Source organism: Corvus kubaryi, unplaced genomic scaffold, assembly GCF_017639235.1.
Source record: "Corvus kubaryi isolate FWS band 111438036 unplaced genomic scaffold, C.kubaryi_AGA036_p1.0 74, whole genome shotgun sequence".
In the NCBI taxonomy this organism is placed as follows: domain Eukaryota; kingdom Metazoa; phylum Chordata; class Aves; order Passeriformes; family Corvidae; genus Corvus; species Corvus kubaryi.
In genome coordinates, this window is record NW_024582061.1 from 16666539 (window position 1) to 16683335 (window position 16797).

The 16797-nt window shown below is 40.0% G+C and overlaps 1 protein-coding gene across 11 annotated transcripts in view; it reads left to right on the forward strand.

Moving 5' to 3' along the window:
* TNRC6B (trinucleotide repeat containing adaptor 6B) overlaps positions 1–16797 on the forward strand; it is a 135838-nt gene that overhangs the window by 84123 nt on the left and 34918 nt on the right. For 9 of the 11 annotated variants that reach the window (XM_042050592.1, XM_042050593.1, XM_042050595.1 and 6 more), the window contains 7 exons: positions 867–888; positions 2358–2702; positions 6041–8368; positions 9649–9807; positions 12782–12960; positions 14181–14255; positions 15587–15632. In XM_042050592.1, coding sequence (XP_041906526.1) covers positions 867–888; positions 2358–2702; positions 6041–8368; positions 9649–9807; positions 12782–12960; positions 14181–14255; positions 15587–15632 — 3154 coding nt within the window. The remainder of the gene's footprint in view (positions 1–866; positions 889–2357; positions 2703–6040; positions 8369–9648; positions 9808–12781; positions 12961–14180; positions 14256–15586; positions 15633–16797) is intronic. The other 2 variants (XM_042050599.1, XM_042050602.1) reach the window with 1 other exon arrangement.

The following is a 16797-nucleotide window of genomic DNA, read 5'->3' on the forward strand; positions in this document are numbered from 1 at the left end:
CCAGAATTATGGACTAGTTCAGCAATTTCTTTTAAGAATAGGTGTCATAGAACCTGACACATGATGATCTTTAGGGTTTTTTCGTTATTGTGTAGTGGAACTCATGATGGACAGGTTCAAAAAATGCTACAATACACGCAATTCCAGAGAATATACCAGTGATGTGTTTGTCGCTACTGTAGCTTGAAATCTGCTATGCTGAAACAATGTAGCAAAACCTATGTTGAGTATATTGGCCAGTGTGAATGCTCATTTCAGTCACTGACTTGTTGCATTCCGTAGATTTCCTTTATAGGTGTTGCTGGTACTTTTTGTAAGTGTAGAAATGAATCCAGTAAGGTTTAGAATTACTTCTCCTTGGAAGAGGTGTTCTGGGAAAGGTGAAGTGGGAAGATGGCAGAGAGACAGACTGCTGTGGTTACTTCAGGCCCCAACAGTCAGCTGTAAGGATATTCTCACAGAAGGAAGGCTTTGTTACACTTCATTTGCAATACTTCACCTCCAAAAGCCGAGAGAATTGTCGTGCCGTAGCGCGTGTCTATTTGTACTTTGGAAGCCGTGTTTGGGATGAGGAAGGACGGTTGAGTACTTAAAATCATCATGAGTGAAGTAATGATTGTTTCTGCCAGGGACTTTTGCATCAGAGTTATTACAGGATTTATAGTACTTTTGAAAGTTTCTTGTGTGTGTGTGTGTGTATGGCTAGGAATAGTATTTAGACTTGTAGTTCATCAGTTGGTTGTTTTCATTCAACAATAAATTCTGTTCTTGTGCTAATATATTAAGGTTATGATTTAGCACAACCTGTTCAATGTTTGTTTTGAGCTGCTTAAAACTCTATTTACATTCTTGCTCTTAATTTGCAGGTCACAGATCAAAAAACCAAAGGTAAGAATCTTTGATCCTAAGAAATACTTTTATTGACTTGAGCCAAGATTCAGATCTTGATCAGAACTGTTAGAAAAGGAGGGGGACTTCTGAGTCAAGATGAAATACCAAATATGAGTATTCAGGAGAAATGAAAGTTGAGGTGATTAAAATGGAGAACCTACAACTATTTGGCTGATGTGTTGTCAGCATCAAAATACTTGAAGAAAGAGTGAGGATTGTGGATAAGATAGGTAGCTGAAATACTCAGTTCTCTGTTTTACAGAGGTTTTAGACAAATAACCAAAGACTGAAACCACCCATATAAAGGGAAGGATAGACAACAAAAGTACTGCTGGTAGTGAGGTACCAAAATGAATGAAGATTACTTGGGTTTGGAAACTTGAATTCAGGCACATAAAAGTCCAGTAGAGAAGGCAGAACTGATGAGTGAGCATCTTGAAAGTTGAATTTAATAACTTAGCTGAAGTAAAAATATATTTAATCTTGTTTTGTTCATCAGTTTTTGATAAATTTTGTGGGGAAACTGCCGTTAGTGAAAGAAAAGGACTAAAATAGTAACTTGATTTTATGGCTAACAACACTTTTTTGGGGTTTGGGCAACGAAGCCTATATAGAGAAAACTGAAAACCCTTATAAAAATAAAATGTGGAGAATAGTGCATTCATGTTGCTAAAGAGAGACCCACTTGTCTTGATCTCACATTTGTAAAAGTTTTACTGATTATGCTTAGTTTGTCTAGAGGCTCTTAAGCAAATTTTGTGATGGTGTTAGCTCCTCTGGGATTTGTGGTTTTCTTCTCCAATACATAATAGTCCTCAGGACCAGCTTGTCTTTGCTTATAGGGGCACCTGGTGACCAGCAGAGAAACCTTAAGTGAGCCAAATACAGTTGCTCTGTGTAGGACTGTCTTTTGGGTGAGAGTCAGCTATTACTGCCTTACTTAAGAGCAGCACAGAGAACTCAAATTTGTTAACTCTGAATCCAAGAGGAGGCAGGTTATTTCCCATCTTTTTGTTTGTTTAGGCAGTGGCTATGTAGCCTAGTAAACAGGTGAAAACTTGGGTTCTGATTTCAGATCTCCCATAAAGATGATGCATAACAATCCAAAAACCAGTTGAAGATCAGGAAGGTGGAGCCAGTTATATTTGACTGCTCATATTTTAAAATGACTCATTGTCTAGGGTATATTCTTTGCCAGCTTTACATTTGCAAGAAATTTTGGGCTTAGAGCAAAATACTTGATGAAGGTAGAGTTTCATCCTGGACTGTAGAGTTCCACATGGAAGCAAAAGGTCTGCTGCTATGCTTATTCCTGCTTCTCTAAATTGTTCTTGGTTGTTGAGGAGGTGGAAGCTGTGCAGTATTTCAGAAATTAAATACTGAAAGCTAAGTGTCACAGTGAGTGCTTGTAACTAACACAGGTTTAACTGGAAAAACTTCTGATTTTCATTCTTCCTGTTTTGCAGTGCCCGAAGTGACGAAACCAAGTTTAAGCCAACCAGTGGCTGCCAGCCCAATTGGCAACTCTCCATCGCCACCAGTCAATGGTGGCAACAATGCCAAAAGGGTGGCAGTGCCGAACGGACAACCGCCAAGCGCCGCCCGCTACATGCCTCGGGAGGTGCCGCCGCGATTCCGTTGCCAGCAGGACCACAAAGTGTTACTGAAACGTGGGCAGCCCCCTCCGCCATCCTGTATGCTCCTTGGGGGTGGAGCAGGGCCTCCCTCCCCAGCAGCACCAGGAGCAAACCCAAACAACGCACAACCAGTGACAGGAGCACTGCTGCAGAGCGACAGTGGGACTGCAACAGGCGAGTGACGATAATAAATAATATTGAATGAACCTGTTGGTGCATGGCAGAAAAGGGATGGCTGAAATTGTGCATAAGCCTGTCATTATATAACAAAACTCCTCAGACTGCTTTTGGAGAGCTTCTTCTCTTTCAGTGTACATGCTTCTGTTGGCAGCAGTGGATATAATTTTTACTACTAGATGAAACAGGAGGTTTAATTTTTTTCAAGTATGTTTTGAGTGGTTTTAATTGGTTGCTGAACTGCTGCAGCAAGGTAAACACAAGGCATAAATAAAACAGCGTTTTATAGCTGTCACTGAGTAGTTCTTAATGGCTCTTCAGGTTTCTTTGACAAGCATTTCCTGTCTTGTCACATTTTTGTATCTGGTAAAACAGACATGTAGATGCCAGGTCTGCAAAGGGCAGGTGTCTGTCAAGTCTTGTCTGGATGAAACAGAAAGATGACCTATTGCTCCTTACTTTTTTTTTTGGTAGTAATCTTGGGTTTTCTACTTAGATAAGCCTTTTTGTACAGGTGGCGACTGTTCTGTCTTCACTTTTCCATTTTTTTTTGTGTTCCAGAGGATAAATTGATTTTAGGATTAATTGTTTTGTGAGCATGGGGAAGTTATAGCTGCTCCTGAATTTTTTAGACCCTTGGTGAATTGCAGTAGCTGTAATATTTCTTCTTAAATTATAATAGTGGAACAAACAAAATTCCACTCAAGATACCTGCCTTTTAAAGAAGAACTTAGGTGACCTGCAAAGTCAAGGACAACTTCAATTATAACAATAAGGATGTTTAAAAAAGGAATATTAAATACTTGAAAGTCAAAAAGAAGAAAATAACAATACCAGTATGTCTGAGTTTTCTTTGAAAATCATGCCAGATCAATGAGATGGTGATTTTTTTACCATCATGGAAATGAAACTTTTTTCAGTGCTCTGTGGTTCGGAATTAAAAACAGACGTGACTTGTACAGAATCAAGTAAGCTAAATGGGATGGCTGCCCTTATGAATCTTCCTAGAACCCTTTTTAATTATGCCATTTGTTTTGTGGTTTCACCACTTGAATTCATTTGTAGGAAATACCTGTTTCACAGATTATTTATCTTGTCTTTGATAATTGCTGTTTAAGAGAGGAGAAGGTGAATGTCAAACTACAATGACAAAATTTTAACTAATCAGTTTAAAAACAGGTTTCTTGGAGATAACTACTTTTGATGAAACACCTGAAACAAAACATGCTCCAAAGTCTATCGTTCCTATATGAAATCCTAGCACTGGTATGCCTTCACAGTTAGTGTGGTAGACTAAGGAGAATTTGTGGCAGTGAAGCATTCTAAACATTTTCAAAACTTCTCATGAGCAACATGTTTTTGCTGCTGGGTGTACTATATGAGAACCATTTGGAAGTATTTTGAGAGGCTCCTTAAGCTATATGTAATTATTTGACACACAATATTTGCTTTTCTGAGGCTGAAATTTGATGTTATGAATTCTCATATTTTTACACTTCATTTAATGGTGCTTTAACAACTAAGATGTTACTTGGCTGTATTAGCCAGTGGTTAGTTGCATTACCCTGAGGGAAGTCAGGAGTACCAAGAATATGGGTCCTTGAGACCTGCTTCACCTCATCCATTTTTCTGCACCATAACAAGTTAACTGGGCTGGGGAGCTGACTTGTATTAAAATTAAATCAGGTTGGTTTTTAAAGCTAATTTCAGTCCAGATGACTTTTCTTTTACCCATTCACCTAGCAATGTCAATGAGAGCACACGTGCTAGCATGTGAGAGTAGGTATGCCAAAGGAATGAGAATGAGCAGCTGGACAAAAGAGAGACCGGGGCTGACCTTAGGTGCTTCATCAAAGTGCTTATGGAAGTGCAGTGTTATCTGCCTCGTACATCATTTTTCCCAGCTCAGATCTGGCTGTTGACAAACTGAACTTCAGGTTGGGCCCAATTCAGTCCAATATATGCACTGATACTGTGGTTAATTCATGCCACATGAAAGAAAACAAAAGCAGGTTCCCAAAGGGGAAGATAAAGTAGCTTACCTACTTGTTCCCATTCTTATATTCACCAGATGGTCATAGGTGGCGTTGGTGAGGATTTAATATTAAAAGTTAACGTGTAATCCTTCTCCATGTGGACCTTTTTCTACCAGGATTGAAATCCTTCTGGCAAAACTAGTGCCCTGAAAAGATGACACCAAGTATACTATTGTCTCATACCAATACAGGGGATTGAGATGATGGGTGTTCTATGTAGTTCTTCCAATACCAATGATAATTCAGGACATACAAGACAGTTTTGGACAATAAGGTTTAAATGTTATTGGTGAAAGTCTTTCAACAGTTATGGTTATTGCCACTGTCAAATATAGCAAGGGAAAGCTGGTTTCCTGAAATAATCCATTAAATTGTGTCTTAGCGTGCTATATGTCAGCAAGCACCCCAATCTTAAATACTTTCAGAATGTCTTCACAGAAATAAAATATTCTGTTAAAGTCACTGTTTTGAAGATCTTGTTAAGTTCATAGCTGCCTATGCATCATGCATTGGCTCAACCATTTCTAAGTTCAAAAGGCAGCAACCTTGCAGTCTTTTGAGCTTGTCTTTGCCCTCCTTAAGCTCTTCCTGTGATCTGTCTAATTCAGAAAGTTTTTTAATTGGAAGGGGAAAAAAAAAGGGTTACTCTGTGCTAAAAAGATAGATGGATAAAAATATCAGTGGAGTCATACTTCCTTGCTATTGTTCAGTTTGCATTTGAGGTTAAAGCAACAGAAGGAACAAAATGTACTTGGGAACTGCTTGATCTTTTGGATCTTGGTAGGTGGGGTTTAGTTGATGAAGACAAACTACTGTTCATCAATATTCAAAGCTTACAAGGGAGTTCTAACCTTGCTGTAAAGTCTGGATCCTTAATGGTGGCCCTCAGTGAAGGGGGATCCGGAAGGCATTAGTTGGATGTTCATTGTTCAAGCTAATGAACTGAACGCCTCAGACAGGCACTGAAAGCTGATCTTATCTTCTGTTGAAAGTACTAGCAACCAGAAATGGTGGTCTTTGCTTTGGAATATATAACATAGGAATTGAGGCTAGGAGGGGAGTTACCCAGTTTTTTTAAGCTGTTTGCCTTATTTTCATGGAAGCTGTTATATGAGCCGGTACTGGTAGTAACAGTATATATTCAGTACGAATACTGCTGCAGCTGTTACTATGGAGTTTATGCTCTGCAAAATAAGTGGGATAACTGATGTCAAAAATTTGATATTCTATGCTTGTAAATAATACGGATTATTAATGACCTCTTTGGGTGTTTGGGGTTTGTTTTTTTTTTTCTTTTAGATTCAGCAATTGGAGGTGCTGCTGCTTCAAATTATGCAAATTCCACTTGGGGTCCTGGAGCCTCCTCCAACAGCGGCACCAACGCCAACCCAACTCACATCTGGGACAAGGTGATTGTAGACGGGTCTGACATGGAAGAGTGGCCTTGTATTGCCAGCAAAGATGCTGAGTCTTCTTCCGAAAACACCACCGATAACAACAGTGCCTCGAACCCTGGCTTGGAGAAGAATGCTCTGCCAGGAAGCACCACTAGTAACAAAGGAAAAGGAAGCCAGTGCCAGTCTGGAAGCGCTGGAAACGAATGTAATCTTGGGGCCTGGAAATCTGATCCCAAGGCTAAATCTGTTCAATCTTCCAACCCTGCTGCCGAGAGTAACAATGGACTAGGTAATTGGAGGAACTTGAGTGGACAAGACAGAATCAGTCCCGGTTCTGGCTTCAGCAACTTTAACCCAAATAGCAACCCATCTGCTTGGCCGGCACTGGTTCAAGAGGGCAATTCCAGGAAAGGAACTCTGGAATCTGATAGTGGTAGCTCCAATGCACAGATTAGCACAGTAGGTCAGACCTCTAGGGAACAGCAGTCAAAGATGGAAAATGCGGGTGTTAACTTTGTCTCTGGCAGAGAACAGGCTCAAATTCATAACACTGATGGACCAAAAAATGGAAACACTAACTCCTTGAACTTAAGTTCACCAAACCCTATGGAGAATAAGGGAATGCCCTTTGAAATGGGCTTGGGGAACCCTTCCAGGAGCACTGACACCCCTTCTCAAAGCACTGGAGAAAGAAAGACTGGGAGTGTTGGATCTTGGGGTACAGCTAGGGGGTCTTCTGGAACTGACACAGTCTCTGGGCAGAGCAATTCTGGAAACCATGGGAACAATGGAAAGGATAGAGAGGACTCCTGGAAAGGAGCTTCTGTTCAAAAACCTAATGGGTCAAGAAGTGATTCTTGGGATAACAGTAACCGGTCTACGGGTGGTGGGTCTTGGAACTTTGGCCCTCAGCATGCAAATGAAAGCAAATGGGGTGAAGGGAACAAATTAACATCTGGGGTCTCTCAGGGAGAATGGAAACAGCTGTCTGGGTCTGATGAACTGAAGATTGGAGAGTGGAGTGGTCCAAACCAACCAAATTCTGGCACTGGAGCATGGGACAATCAAAAAGGCCACCCTCTTCCTGAAAACCAAGGCAATTCCCAGGCTCCCTGTTGGGGAAGATCTTCCAGCTCTGCGGGAAGTGAGGTTGGAGGTCAAAGCACTGGAAGCAACCACAAAGCAGGAAGTAGTGACAGTCACAATTCTGGACGCCGATCATACAGGCCTACGCATCCTGATTGCCAGGCAGTCCTGCAGACTTTGCTGAGCAGGACTGACTTGGACCCCCGAGTGCTTTCAAACACCGGCTGGGGCCAGACTCAAATTAAGCAAGATACCGTGTGGGATATTGAAGAGATGCCACGGCCCGAGGGGAAGTCTGATAAAGGAACTGAGGGGTGGGAGAGCTCTGCCACACAGACAAAGAACTCAGGGGGCTGGGGTGATGTACCCAGCCAAAGCAATCAAAACAAGTCTGGATGGGGTGAGCTCTCAACCCCAACGGAGTGGAAGGACCCCAAAAATACTGGAGGATGGAATGACTATAAGAACTCCAATTCTTCTAATTGGGGAGGAGGAAGGCAAGAAGAAAAATCATCTTCCTCTTGGAATGACAGCTCTAGTAAGGATCAGGGGTGGGGTGGACGGCAAAGTAATCAAGGATGGTCTTCTGGAAAGAACGGTTGGGGAGAGGAAGTTGACCAAACGAAAAACAGTAACTGGGAAAGTGCAGGAAACAAGCCAGTGTCTGGCTGGGGTGAAGGTGGGCAAAATGAGATTGGAACTTGGGGTAATGGTGCAAATACAAGCTCTGCTTCAAAGGGTGGATGGGACGATTGTAAAAGAACTTCAACGTGGAATGAGACGGGTCGACAGCCCAACTCCTGGAACAAGCAGCAGCAACAGCACCAGCAGCAACAGCAGGAGTCTTCTGGTTCCTGGGGTCCACCGCCCCAAACTCCAAGTAATGGGCGGCCTCCAAACCCAAATTGGAACAGCGGACCACAGCCAGCTGCCCCCAAAGAGGAGGAGCCTAGTGGCTGGGAAGAACCTTCTCCACAGTCAATCAGTCGAAAAATGGATATTGATGATGGCACTTCGGCGTGGGGAGATCCTAGCAGTTATAACTACAAGAATGTGAATCTGTGGGACAAGAACTCACAAGGAGGACAGGCCCCACGGGAGCAGAGCCTGCCTACTCCGATGACTAGCAAATCACAAGCATCAGGTACTAGTCTTGTTCCTTTCTTCAGCAAGCTCCTATATATGACAGTAACCTTAATGCATTAGCGAGATGGTTTTAGATTCCTATTCCTGATAGTTTTATTCTATAAAGAAAACCAAATTCTTCTTTGACTATTCGGTTCTGCTTTTAAAGTCTTTAAAATTTGAATCAGTCAGTCCTCTGCTTGTTGTGCCTCAGTAACTGTGATCTGAGTACTGGTCACCTCACCAGGAAAAGAAAATGTTCGCTAGCTGACAAATCTGCATATTCAATTTGAGCTCTGAAGAACAGGTTGAATTACAGAATCAAAACCTTTGAGTCCAACCATAAACCAGCACTGCTTAGTCCATGACTAAACCATGTTCCTCAGTGCAGCATCTACAGGTTTTTTAAATAACTCCAGGGATGGTGACTCAACCACTTCCCTGGGCAGCCTGTTCCAGTGCTGGACAATCCTTTGGGTGAAAAGTTTTTCCTAATGTACAATTCAAACCTGCCCTGGTGCAACTTAAGGCCACTTTGTCTTGTCCTATTTCTTTTTACTTGGGAAAAGAGACTGCCCCCAACATGTCTACAGCCTGCTTTCACATAGTTGTAGAGAGCAATAAGGTCTCCCCTGAGCTTCCCTTTCTCTGGACTAAATAGCATTTTTTATATTTAATTATTGGAGAAATGGGGAGAAAATCTTTACTTATTTTTAGTCAAAAACCTTTTGCTCTGAAACAGTTGAAATTGAGCAGGTCTGTGACTTAGTTTTTTAGTCAAATTTGGCTTGGCTTTATGATAAAGAATACTTAGAAAAATATTTTCTTCTTTGGAATAAGGACAAGAAAAAGTTACACGGCCTGGAAATACATTAAGATATTATTGTTACGTAATATTTTCTTCCGACTCAAAGTCACTTAAAGAATGCTATCTTGGTTTAATATGTACTGCAAATGTGTCCTTTCTCTTTATTCAGTATATAAAACCCCTAAGTTAGGTGCTTGTATTTAGCCACAAAAGTTCACAGACAGGAGGACAGTATTAGATGTGGGGCTCATGTTTAACCTGGGAGAAGAGTATTACTCATTGTAGCATTCTCTACCTTTTCATCCCTGGAGGTCAGTGCCCACTCTAAATTTGTTGTGAATGATTGTCAATTCTGTTGCACCCACACTACTGAGAACCTAAAGTCCTCAGCAAGAAGAATGAAGCAGTAGATTAATGATGTGGTGCTGCACTGCAGTAAATACTTCATTGTCTAAATGGTCTGTAATGAAACCTCTTTCTCCTTTGTGCAGTCTGGAGCAAAAGCACTCCACCTGCTCCAGATAATGGTACGTCTGCCTGGGGTGAGCCAAATGAAACCAGTCCCGGGTGGGGTGAAGTAGATGATACAGGAGCATCGACTACAGGCTGGGGGAATGCACCTTCCAACGCCCCGAATGCCATGAAATCTAGTGAGTATAGGCCAGATACCAGTTTCTTTGCAATTGCCCTGGAGATTTTTAGTGTTTGGCCTTTTGGCATAGGTCACCTGTGGAGGAATTATCTGAGGCCTAAAAGCAGTGTTGAATGTTATTACGGGATTTTGATGGATGAGTATTAAGTGCTTGTAAATTACTGAAACTTAGTCTTTCAAGGTAGTAAAAAATTTCCTAACTAAGCAATTAAATGGGCAGCTCTGATTCTGGAAGTGCTGAAACCCTTTTCCAGTAAGGAAATGTGTGTTTTTCTCTTTTTCTCTGGCTGCTTACTTGTTACATAAGTCACTTTTTCTGATCATATCAGGAAAAGGAATACACAGTACTGACAAATTCCACTGTGGAGGCTATTACATGGTCATCTATGCTGTGATAATGCAGCTTGGCTTTGAATGGATTTTTTCAATTATATAAGTGAGAAAAATTGTAACTCTTAAGAACTGCACTTTGTGGTCAAACCTAAATGCCTACAGCAGTGTCTTTCATGAATGACATGTTGAAATATTTTGAAATTTTATTTCAAAGTTAAAATTCTGCTATATTAAGAGTTTTTGTGGATATTACTCTCGATGATGTACATTGTTTGTATAATTTTTATATCAGTATTTTTAAGGAAAAAACAACAAACAAAAGCAATGTTATTTCCAAACTCAGTAACATTTGGATGTGAAATTTCCTGCAGGATCTACTGATGATACACAAGTGTTACTGAATGTGACTGATGATGTGTCTGTAAAACTGTTTCCAGCCCAGAAGTTGCTTTTGCAACATGTAATTGTTTGAAATTAAACCCTGCGTAGATAGATGCTGTTTGGTCATTCTCCCTTCCTCCCACCCCAATTAAATAATTTGGCCATTTCTGAAACAAAATAATCTTTGCTTCTTTAGAATTATCATTGTAGCAGGCTTTTGTGGATGACAGGCTTCCCATGCCTGCCGCACAAACTTGGCACTTTGAGGATGCTAAGCTGAGTTAGATGGATGTCTTCTTTTATCTATAAATAGACACCTAAATATAACCAAAATTAGAACTCCTGAAATTGATCCATTGAAAATTTTGTTGATTTTTATTGATTTGATGCTTAATACAGTCTCGTAAGACTATACATGGTCATTCACATACTGTGACTGGTCTGTATGTGTGCCATAACCAAGGAACTGCAACATACACGTGCAGCTCTGTATGTGAGCTGTCCCCAGCTCTAGAGCAAAATCTAGGGACAGGTTACAGACTAGCTGTATCAGAAAAGGAAAAAAAAAAACAAAAAACCAGTTTGGAGCCAAAGAAGGAAGCGTAGACCATTATCCACCTGTTTAAAATAGTAGGTTTACTTAGTTCTAACAGCATTGCATAAGAATATTGTGGCAGAAGTAGGAATAAATTCCGTTTTCTGTAATAGATTTTTTTTTTTTTTTTGGTATCTTCACAATTTCGTTTGTGTGCTATAGCTGTTGGTACCTCCTTACTCAACAAATGCAAAAAATTAAGTAGGTGTCATATAGACAAGTGATCTTTACGTCACTTCCAGATTCACGTTCAAGAACCCAAGAGAGTTGTCAGTGCAGAAAAATAATGTATGGTTATGTAGTTAAGATCAGTATCATAGTATATATTTAAGCACTGTCACCAGAAGTAAATTAAAGCTGCAGGGACTACCCAGTATAACATTTCCAGATTATATTCTTGACTCTGCAGTCATAGTACTTAAGTGTAGCCTTTTCTGTGTAAGTAGCACAATTAAAGGGTCAAGAGGTAGATTTTCTGCACTTGGACCAGTATGTTTCATAAGCAGCCCTCTGTTTTAGTACCCAAATGAACAGCCTTTAAAAAGCTGTTTTCTGTGAAGCATCTGCGGGTTTATTTATGATGCATTTTAAGGTATCTCTTAAACCACCGTAAGATGCTGCTGTACTTATTTTCATTATGATCAGGGTAGAGATCCCCATGGTAGAATAATTGCAATTTCTGACTTTTTTTATATTCAGACCTTCTGCTATGTGTGTTAATGTCCTTATTCCTGATTTCCACAGTCAAACCCCAGACAATTAAAGCATTAGTTATTACAAAGTGATGTTGATGATGGAAATCTTTTCTGAAGTAGATAAATGCTGAATAAATAGATACAGGAATAAATGTGCAGAATGAAGAGTTAGAGCAGGAAGAACAGTTGGATAGTGGACAGGATGAGGACTTGAGCTCCTGATGGCTTGTCAGTAAAGGTTAGAGTTCCAAGCTGCGTGACAATGCTGGAGAATAACAGCAAGAAAAGAAGTAAAGAGGGAAAAGTCTAAACTGATACAGTGAAGTGGTTGTAGCTTTCTGATATACTTAAGCAGCTCTGCTAGTAAGTCTCTTTAGTGGCATTGTTAAGAACAGAATTTGTAGTAGAGGAGTTTGGGTTTTTTTGCATTAAATTACTTTTGGTGTTGTTTGTACCAGAGGACAATGTCAGGTCCTTGCCTTCAGATCCTACTTAGTTGTTGTGCCTAAAAGTTCTGGTTCTGTAATTTTGTGGAAGAGTGTAGGACAAGGGGAGTATTAAAGTTTTGAAGTGAGAGAGGAAATAATTGATAAACCACCTGAACCAGTCTTCAGCACATCTGGTTTTTGAGTGTGCTTTGAAGGCTTTCATTTGCACTCGAAAATAATAGGTTGCCTTTTAAATACAGCTGTATCTGTGTAAGAGGTCCCTATTGTTATTATATCTTTAAAGGTTTGACATTTCTTTAAAATAGTTGCAAAACATGACATGTGAACATGCCACCAAGTCTCTTGGGTTTTGGGATTCATGCACAAGTTTTTACAGCTGTTAGAGTGAAGACACAGTTTTGAATTTTATTTTTTTTAGTTCCTTTGGGATTCTGATGATCTCAGCTAATGTTGCAGTGTCACAGCACCAGCTGCATGGTATTGTAGACTGCTTTAGAGCTTTTTTTCCTTTTTCTAAAGGTTCTAAATCTATGCAAGATGGCTGGGGAGAGAGTGATGGGCCAGTGACAGGAACACGTCATTCCAGCTGGGAAGAGGAGGAGGAGGGAGGAGTCTGGAATACAGCAGGCTCTCAGGGAAGCAGTTCCTCCCACAACTCAACAAGCTGGGGACAAGGAGGAAAGAAAACACAAATGAAGGTAAAATGCTTGATTGATTCATAACTACTGTGTTTTCTGAAAACAGTCTGACTGATATGTTAGAGCATTAGATAGTTATTTTTTTTTAAGAAGGTTTTGCAGAGTCACAGAAAGATGCCGCTTAAAATAGTGTAAAAAAAGAGAGGTTTTTTGATTTGCTTTAATATACTACACCTGTTATGACTAATAAATGTTCCAGTAGGTGTCAAATTCTTTTGGTTTGTAAGCTGCACAGCCATTACTAAATGGAAATAAGTATCCCAAGGCTATTTCTCTTCTCTTGCTGACACATCTTTCTGTGTTAGGCTGCTGCTGTTTTTCTTGCATAGCCTGCTGAAGTTTGGATTCCACAGTCCCTTTGGCACAGGCACTTCTTATTTCTGTCAACTGTTGGATTTATGTTTGCCTTATGTTTGTTGTTGTTAACATTTGGCCTCAAACAGGAGCAGGAGCTTGGCTGTAGTCCTGAGTAAATTTCTTTCTGAGGCTTGTTTGCATTAAAATTCTTTAGTACAGTAACACTTGTTACTGTATTAATATTAGAAGGACTGTGTTGTGTCTGCTTCTCACGAAATAGGTGGAGCGGACTCAAAAGGCGAGGCAGAGCAGTTTCCTAGGACATGGAAATACTGTTGTGACATGGTAGGGAGTTTTACGGTTCCTGTTCTGCAGCAGTTATTCTCAGGGACTTTTTTATCACTTAAAGCTTTTTTATTTTAACCACCAAAACAACGGAAAAATTTCTTCATTGTTGAACTGTGTTAGTGTTGGTTTTGATGATCTGTAAATTACACTGAGGCCAAAGGGAGACCCTGGTCAGCACAGTGCCTGTGCAAGAGACACCATGCTAAGGGAAGAAAGGCAAGGAAGAAATTGGCATCTGTATGTACTGGATTAAAGAATGTATTGAACTGTAACATAGGAAAATTTAAAAAATGTTCACAAAGCTTTCCAGATTACAGAATGAAACTGAAGGTGTGATAAACATCCTACATGACAATGTTCAATGACTTTGGAATACCTAACAGTGAGCAATTGTATGAGACAGAATATTTGGTAAATGTTTCCAAACATAAATACTTTAAATAATTTTTTTCATGAGATTAATTTCTCTGATACCAGAATTTTCATTTTACACTTGCTCATCTCAAGGATAAAGGAGAATTTAAGGAATCAAGAAGTTTCTTAAAAATATTTTTGTCTTTTTTTTTTTTTTCCAGTGCGCATTAAAAGGAGGAAATAGTGATTCGTGGATGAACCCTTTATCCAAACAGTTTTCAAATATGGGCTTGCTAGTAAGTAAATTTTTTTTAAAAGGAAGTCCAACTTTGTGAGAAAGCTGTAAGCTTTAAGTAAGTCAAAAGATCAGCTGTTTCACAGTTATTGATCTCCATCTGCTATGCTGGGATGTTGATTATAATACCTGTAGTAGCTGGCTCAGAATGGCTTCTCAGAAAAAAACCCAAATATACTTTGATTCCTAAAGTTACTTTATGGTAACTCTTGTTCTGAGGTTGCAGTTTCCTTGCAAGTAATAGATTTGGGAGGGGGATGTGTGTTTTCTTGTTTTGTCTGTTTTTATGGGGAGGGTTGTTGCTTTTTAGTGTGGGGTCGTTCTTTGTTGCTTTGGGTTTGGGGTTTTTTTACTTTTATTTTCATATTCATTATTTTCCTGTTTCATGCTGTTTAGAGCACTCAAGGTAGAGGCTCCTGCCTATAGTGTCAGATATCTGTGGTAATCCAAGGTATTCATTCTGAATCTCAGCCACCTATCAGATAAGGAGATTTACAGTCCTGTGTCTGTCTTAGCTGAATTTATATTTGAAGTACAGCAGGGTCTTTTTAGAACAAAAAAGGCTCATTATGAATCCATAAATAAAAATTGTTTGGTAAAGTGAATAAATAAATATCACATCGTCGAGAAAAAGAGCCATAGGGAAGTATTTCAAAAATAATTATATATATACACTTTTTTTGGAACTTCTGACAAGCTAATTTGTAAAATATTTTGCAGAATATTGTGCCAGTTGTCATCCTGTGAAGCAGGAATAGTATGTAATGCTGGCTAACAAAAGATAACAATGCAGAGTTTGTGTGGGAAGTCCAGGGCTGCACAAGCTGTCACTGACATGCTTAGGATTAGTTTGCAGTGTCTTTTGGTTCCTAAGCTCTAATTCAGTTTGCTAGACTGTAGATGCTTTGGAAAGCCGTGGGAACACCCTGTCCCAGGTTGCCAACTGAAGAATCCCATGGCAGCATGTTTCAAGATTTGATGGCATGACAAGTCATGAGGATGAGCTATCATTTTGGCCACTCTTTTCAGTTTTGTCACTCGACCACTGGAACATGAGGACAGAGGTTCATTTTTGGAGCATCTCTGTGTCCATCCTTCTCCGTCGCATGCATTCATGTGTCTGGTTTCGTATGGGTGAACTTGCCATGCACAGCGTTAGGGGGTTGAGGCAGGGTGTGTCGAGGGTGATACCAGAAACCCCGGTGTTCAATTTTAGTTTAAAGGAAAACTTTCATTGGCACAAGCGTGTTCTTCCTGCGTTCCACCTTTCTGAAATACTTCTCAGCATTGAATAGAAGTCAGAACTGAATTGATTTTTTTTTTTCCCCCCAGAGTCAAACTGACGACATTCCAGGCAGTAAGATGGACTTGTCTGTAGGTGCGTATATTTTAATTTCAATGCATTTGAAATGTGAGATCATGTGAGATGCTGTACTTTGGAAGGGTTTGATCCTTACTTTTAGCACTCCTCATAGTATAAGGGTAGAGTAAAAAGCATCCTCTGTGTTGTCTGTAAGCTTTGACCCTGGTGTGCAAGATTGGGATGTATACCTGTACAGAGCAGAGCTAGAACTTGGGCCAGAGACATCTGTTAAGACTGTTTTAATCTTTTTAGTTTGTATTCATTGTTACTGTTTTAAGAAAGTGAAAACCTTTTTCATTTGGTGGAAGAGTACTGTTTTCCCTTTATGCCAGTAGGACATCCCATTTACTACAGCTTCCTGGAGGTGATGTGAGGGGAAAAAAATTATCCTGTGTCATTGATTTCTTCAGTTGCATGCCTCAGGCTGTTACAAATTACTTTTCAGTAGAACTAGATTTTATGTTCTGGATCGCTTCACCACAGTTGCTACACAGCTTAAGCACTGTGGGCTGTGTGGCACCAAAGGTAGAGCTGTGGTAGTCAAAACTTACCTGCATCTAATACCAGCTGTGGATTTGGTATTCTAATACAATCCATACAGATGGAGTGTCTCTCAGCTTAGAATCCATTGCATTCTTAAATTTCTATCACACTTCATAGAGGATTCAGTTGTTCATTTTTCCCAAAATTGCTGTCTTCCTCTGAAGAAGTTAAGGGTCTCAGTAAGAGGTCATAAAAATGTTTAGTTAAAATGGTACAACTCAGTTTTGTGGAAAGTAACAGTTCTTTGATCTCTCCAGTTTGGCCTCGTGCATCCTCTAGTATTCAGGCTCTGATTGTATCATGCTTCTCTAAAGAATGTCTAGGTAGAGATCAGTCATCTTCATGGACGTTTAGTTCTCGTCTGCCTTCAGATGCTGCTGGTAAAAAACAGATCTAAGTATATACAAATGAAGAGGATGGTAGCCTGGATTATGCTGATTATAGCTCTCTTGGTTCTTTATCTCCAAATTAAGGATCCTTTGGAACTTTCAAGGCCATCAGAGCTTCTGAGGAGATGGCTGCTGCTCAGAATATCCTGTGAAAGGGTGCAGGAAGGCTACATCTTTTACTTTGATATGTTGCACTTCTTTAAGTTCAGTGTGCCCATTAATGGTGGCATCCCTTCATCTTAGGTAGA